General features: G+C 40.2%; 1 protein-coding gene across 2 annotated transcripts; it reads left to right on the forward strand.

Moving 5' to 3' along the window:
- Positions 1-955: 955 nt before the first annotated feature.
- On the forward strand, positions 956-5,551 carry LOC148010704 (uncharacterized). 2 transcript variants are annotated; one of them, XM_087671954.1, is made up of 10 exons: positions 956-1,107; positions 1,513-1,604; positions 1,754-2,063; positions 2,163-2,294; positions 2,428-2,672; positions 3,167-3,340; positions 3,414-3,530; positions 3,744-3,923; positions 4,007-4,053; positions 4,235-5,551. In XM_087671954.1, the coding sequence occupies exons 2-10, from the start codon at positions 1,539-1,541 to the stop codon at positions 5,088-5,090; spliced, it is 2,127 nt and encodes a 708-aa protein (XP_087528080.1). In that variant the 5' UTR covers positions 956-1,107; positions 1,513-1,538; the 3' UTR covers positions 5,091-5,551. The 2 variants fall into 2 exon arrangements, with proteins under 2 accessions (XP_087528080.1, XP_087528081.1); XM_087671955.1 differs by having other exon boundaries at positions 1,103-1,233.
- Positions 5,552-5,993: the final 442 nt, after the last annotated feature.

Consider the following 5,993-nt stretch of genomic DNA (forward strand, 5'->3'; position numbering starts at 1 on the left):
ATAACACCAACTAGCTTGTCATGTTACTGGTCCTTTTCCGTGCTAAAAGCATTCTCTTTTATTGCTCTAGCCACATTGATGTGCCTTTATCCCATACTAAGCACTTTTTCATTGTACGTGAAAATGCTGTGACAAAAAGTTCATTATGTTATAAATATTGCACTTAGTATATTTTCTGGAGAGAGTAAGATATGGTTCCTATTCCATCACCAATACAACTAGGGTTGTGAAATGAGTGTAGAAGAGGAAACACCTTAAGTCTAGTAATGTTGCAAAAAATGGAATATGCTAGGAATCTTGCTTAGGTGCTGCTTAATGATTTGCTGAAAGCTATCAAGTTACTTGTTCGAAGGTGTGCTACTTCGACAGCTATATTTTTTTTCAAGTGTGTGCGAAATATTGAGAACCATATTTGGACCTTTTACCCTAGTATTTTTTAAAATTTGTGCACCGAGAAAAATCTAGTAAGAAATACAAAAACCTCCAAGTTAAACATGCAATTTATGTTATAGTGAAATACAATTGTGGTGGCAAATACAAAAACCATTAACTCGTCAAGAACCGGTAGCTCAAGTGGTAGCAAAATGGTGTAATAAACCCAAGGTTGCGAGTTCCGTTCTTGTATGTAGTGATGCGGCACCTTGTATGGTATATGATGTGAGAAGTTGATTATGACTCCACTTGGTTGGTCACCGAGACGAATGTTGTAATGAGATATCACTTGTAAGTAAATGTGCGGTCAAGGGTTTGGGCACCCTTTATCTACAACAAGGCTCGATGTAAGCCTTGATATTCAATCAATACAAAATCAAATTGCATCTAAAGACCATTGAGTAAAAATGCAACTCAAATAATGTTAAACCTTAGCAAAAGCATAACGATGAATGATTAATAATGAAAAAGGCTAATTAAGGTGGGGATTTTCGTACGATATAAAAATTCTCATAAGTCGCTGTGTTATTTTTAAGGGCGTGCTTGTGGCGCCGCGGGAGTCGATTCTTTGCCAATGGTCCTGTTTTTTGCGCTCCGACTTTCGGTAGTCTTTTCTTCCCTGAATGCGATTTACGACCGCCATTGATTTTGGCTCAGCTCTTCGATTATTCTCAGGTAATCAAAACGCGAGCCGATCCTTTGTTGCTTCTTGCTTCTGTCTGCGTTTCCATGTCTGATCGATGAACACCTTCCTATTGATTCGACGTCGTGAATCACAGAAGTCATGGATTCAATGGAGCAGTAAGGTTCACACACACACACACACACACACACACACACACACACACACAGAGATTGTGCTTGTCTGTGTATCCTTCCTTTTCGCTATAGCTTTCCTTCCTGGCCTGAAGGCCCTACGTACATCCAATAGTTGTCAATTCAACAACTTTCGGGAACAAGAGAGAAATAGATGCCCATACCTAATATCTGTTCATTCAACAACCTTCAGGAAAAAGAGAGAGCCCTTTTTCCAACCACCTGAGCTTAATCCAATCCTTTTGGTTTGTGGCACCTGTGCAGGGCAGCGCTGTCAAGCCTCGTAAGTTATGGAATGCTCTGATGTATATTTGTCGAAGTCACCCTTGGAGTTTCTTTGTGCAGCGTTTCCACAGGTGATATTGGATCAAATTTCTTGTAATTAATCGCTCATGCTACAGGCTCTGCAAATTTCATAATTTAGGTGCTCTATGGAAACATGTCATAGTTGAGGCTGTCCCCAGTAATACACATATTTCACATGTTTCCTTGGTTTCTTTGGCAGATTGATACCCGTCTTGTGAAAGCCACAATACTTGAGCACGGTGATGATTTGAAATCCGCAACTAATTTTTTGCTGGAAGCTGCAAATGAAAGTGAGATTACGACAGCAAGGAAGTCAAAAGCTTTTGAGCTTTCTTATGATATTCAAGTTGAAAGGGAAGCTCGAGAACTGTTGGCTTATCTTAGTATTGATCAAGCCAGAACTGTCGAGAGTGATACTTGGGCAGACAGTGCATCAAAATTGACGTGCACTACACAGGTCAGCCAATCTAGAGTTGACATGGCTGGGCAAAGTGACTGCCTCTACTCAGGTTAGCTGCTAAGGTTTTGAATAAAAGGTTAGGGTTCTACAAGGGAGGTTAAATAAGATGGCACTAGAAATAATGATGGTAATACTGGTTTGAATGCAGATGGCAATGAGCTCATCGACCAGTGGCAGAGTGAGGGTGTTGGTCAGCTTGAGGATGGTCAGAGCTTGACCACATACTCAGGTGTCATTTCGAAGGATGCTCACAAGGAAGGTGGTCCAATGATGCATTCAGGTTCGTTTGAAGCAACTTCTGTGATCTACATGCTATGTAGGTGGATGTATCAACTCTTAATGTCAGTTTGCAAAGAGCAAGTATAAACTTCAAATAATTTTGTCAACTGTTAACTTCTGAGATGTCCATCCAGGTTTTGAAGAGGAGCCCATAGTTGACCTTGGAACAGCTGAGCATGAAGGCTTTATTGATGATAATTTCAGTGCTGTAGAGGCATCATCATTAGAGCAGCTTTTCTGTGGACATGTTTCTGAAGATGAGTATGTGTCTCATGGTTTTTGTGATCATACTGATGCTCTAGACATCAGCAGCTGCAGTGAGAGCAGTGTGTCTGTGGCAGCACTTGAGGACTGTGTAAAAGAAGCTAGAGCCAATAAGGTGGGTTATGCTCTCCTTTGTTTGTGAAGAATGGAGCATAGAGGTGATTGTTAGAACCATGAGTATGCATCTGATATCAGTTGATTCTGTTATTTCTAATTGAGTTTTGAGAGTGATTGCCAAAATCTGCCAACAGGTTTGCTTTGAGAGTCCCTATCTTCTTCATGCCTTGTTCAGAATGATTGACTTTCCATCAGAAGCCATGAAAATGATAGGAAAAGATAAAAGCAAAACAGAGCAGTTTGCACAAGGCATGAAAGAGCTGGGAACTTGACGCTGAGAACCTCACTTAGACTAACGGAATCAATGAAATAAATGCAAAGTATATTGCCCACGTTGCAACAATTAAGAGGAACAAAAGCAACGCATTATGAGTTGCTATTAGGGATCTAGCTGTGCTGTATCCTTGGTTCCTGCTTGATTTACTTATAAACCATTTTGTTTATCCTTTATGGTGAGAAAGCATACCTTATTCTTCATGCACTGGTTGGCAGGAGTCTGTATTAATGCTAATTGATGCGATAAGAAGTTTGCGGTCCAAGACGGAGTTGGAAAATGTGGCTGCTGAAGAGGCCAGAGCTGAAGCTGATAAAGCAGGCAAAGAGCTAGCTGTGAAGACACAGGAATTGCAAAGACAGATAAAGGAGACACAAGAAAATAATCTAGTGGTAATAATGTGTGCCACTTTTTCCTTGTTGCAGTGTCATGAATGGTCTACGTGACATCTTTGTGCTTCTACAGCGAGCAGGGGAAATTTATGGAGAGAGAGCTGTTTTGGCCTCAGAAGCTCGTGAGTTGAGGGTGCGTCTAGAGCAAGTGAAACGACAAAAAGAGGAAGCTTTTGCTAAACTTTGTGAAGTAAGCAGTGGCTGCCTTGTTTTTACTCAGTTTTCAACTTGGATTGGTCCCTTTTGGGTTGCTGGTAGTTGTTTTCATCATACTAAATGTAGCATGTCATAGCTTCAGCCTCATTTGTTAGTGAGGTTTTGCTGAGTTTCCTTACTGTAATTGCTGCATCCCATTTGTGCAGTACCATTTGAAGGGCCATTTGTGATAATGTTATTGTTGCAGATACACATTATTTTTCAAGAACGTCTAGACATGGCTTTGAAAGAAAGGGAGAAGGCGGAACTGGAAAAGAAACTGAAGGAGGAAGATGCAAAGAACATGTTAGCAATGGAAGAAGCTGAGCTTTCTAAACTAGTTGAAGAATCAAAGAAACTTGATAAGGAAGCAGATTGTTGCACACAGGTAAGTGTTTTACTTAATTTGAAAACAACATGCAGGGCAGCACCTTTTCAATCTCTTTCTGATGAGCTTTTTCTTCCATACAGCTGAGAGAGTATCTTATTGCCAATGGAAGTGTCGTGGATTCTTTGCAGTAAGATTCTTTCTTTTACATCATAATTTGCATAATTTGGATGTGTTTACATTGGCCATTGCGGTTTACTGCTTGATCTCTCCTAAATTTGGATGTGTTTATATCAGCATTTGTTATTGAGCGTTGACTTCATTTCTTGTGTTTTTTTCATTCTTTCATTTTAAGTGTGCTTTTTCTCCAGGGGTGAAATGTGTGTCCTTTGCGAGGATATTGAAGCATTCAAGAAGCAGGTTGAAGAGGGAATATGGTCCTCCATTAGCACAGCCAGTTCTTTGGCAGTACATCCAGAGGGGCCTTACAGCTTCAGAAGGTCAGGTCGGTCATCTGTGTTGTCAAGCCAAGTTCCAGAATGCGGCCAAGATCATATGCATGACCAGTTGTCTGTATCTTCACGCCAAGTCCTGGAACAGGCCCAGGATCATATGCATTGCTTGGACAAAACAATAGTAACAGAGTCGTCAAGCCAAGAGCCAGGGGAGAGTATGCATGATCCAATTTTAACAGAATCTAGGGACATAGAACTTGACTGTCATCAAGGTATCAATCTGCATGATTCTTCAAGGTCTAATATTTCTGAGCACTCCAGTGAAGCCTCCTTACTATCTTCAGCTTCTGATGCTATTCTTGATCAGTCACTTTCTTCTGGTTCTAAAGAGATTTTTGGTTTCTCGCTCTATTCCAGTCCATTGCATGTAAATGATTCAAGCACACAAAATCTCTCTCTTAACTTGTCAGAGTTGGATCTCTCGGGCATGATAAGGCCATTCAGGGGCTTAGAGGAGGTTGGTCATTATACACACAGAGTGGATCCACACATTCACACAGTGGATTCTTGTGCACATAGAGATCCATTTTATGAGGCTGATAATGCAGAAGAGGATCTGGAATGCAGGAGTGGGGTTTTTTGTGATTCAAATGGGCCCTCTCATGCTGCATTCAAGAGGATGAGTTTGCCTTTGCCAGAAACTGAACATACTGGTTATGGAAGTCACTCAGATAAGAGTCAAAGTGATGATGAGGCTTGGCTCTTTTTGTGAAGGTAGTTTCTCTTTCACGTCTTGCACGAGGCATGTGAAAATGTGGCTTCTTTCCAGTCTGTAAAGCTCCTGTAAGGTCAATGCAAATGAACATACTTGGGCATTGTACCTTTGTGGGCACTATTCAGTTGCGTACAGTGTAAAAATTACAATCATTTGTGTATATCCGTGGCAGCAATTATATGTGCTGCACTTTTGGCTTGATATCAATTCAAAGTTATTTTGTACCTCTAGTGCCATATTTGCAGAGCTACCAACTTAAAAGCTTTATGTACACAATGGAATATGGCTTTGTATGTAAAACAATTTGCTGGCAGCTATACATGTGCTGCACTTTTGGCTTGATATCAAATCAAAGTTCTTATGTAACTCGAGCACCATATTTGTAGAGCCACTAAAGGCTTGATGTACACAATGGAAAATGGCTTGGTATGTGAAGCATTTGAAGTGTTCTTGTACAACAGCAGCTTTAAATTTATATTCATTCTTGCCTTCTATGTGAGATGCTTGACTTGTGAAAATTATATGAGCAATGAACAAGATAATTCATTTTTGCCTTTTGATGTAGGTTTTGACTTGGTGAAAGTCATGCAAGTGGTGCTTGTACACCACACCATAGCCCGGTAACTTCACCATTGTGAGCAATAATTGATTGCGAATGAGTAGGCTAAGTGTGTGCTAATCAGAACTCTTAAGTCACCTTTGTAACAACAACATTGTGCACACATGATGGGGATGGGGGCAACTTTTTCCATGAATAATTTTGCTTTAAACGTTGGTATTGGGTCTATATGTTATGCAAATTGAAGGTTTTTCAAAAAATGCATTATTGTAGTGAGTAACGTTCAAAACCAAGAACAAGTCGATAAGGGATGAAAAAAATACAACATAATCGTTCTACAT

Source organism: Lygodium microphyllum, chromosome 29, assembly GCF_053477565.2.
Source record: "Lygodium microphyllum isolate KBCC chromosome 29, Lygodium_microphyllum_v1.1.10, whole genome shotgun sequence".
Taxonomy (NCBI): domain Eukaryota; kingdom Viridiplantae; phylum Streptophyta; class Polypodiopsida; order Schizaeales; family Lygodiaceae; genus Lygodium; species Lygodium microphyllum.

Bases quoted from the DNA above. Each gene is read 5' to 3' on its own strand.
- LOC148010704 (XM_087671954.1), top strand. From the start codon at position 1,539: ATGGAATGCTCTGATGTATATTTGTCGAAGTCACCCTTGGAGTTTCTT. The intron at 2,064-2,162 runs GTTAGCTGCTAA...GTTTGAATGCAG, and splicing joins AAGTGACTGCCTCTACTCAG to ATGGCAATGAGCTCATCGAC. The intron at 3,341-3,413 runs GTAATAATGTGT...GTGCTTCTACAG, and splicing joins CACAAGAAAATAATCTAGTG to CGAGCAGGGGAAATTTATGG.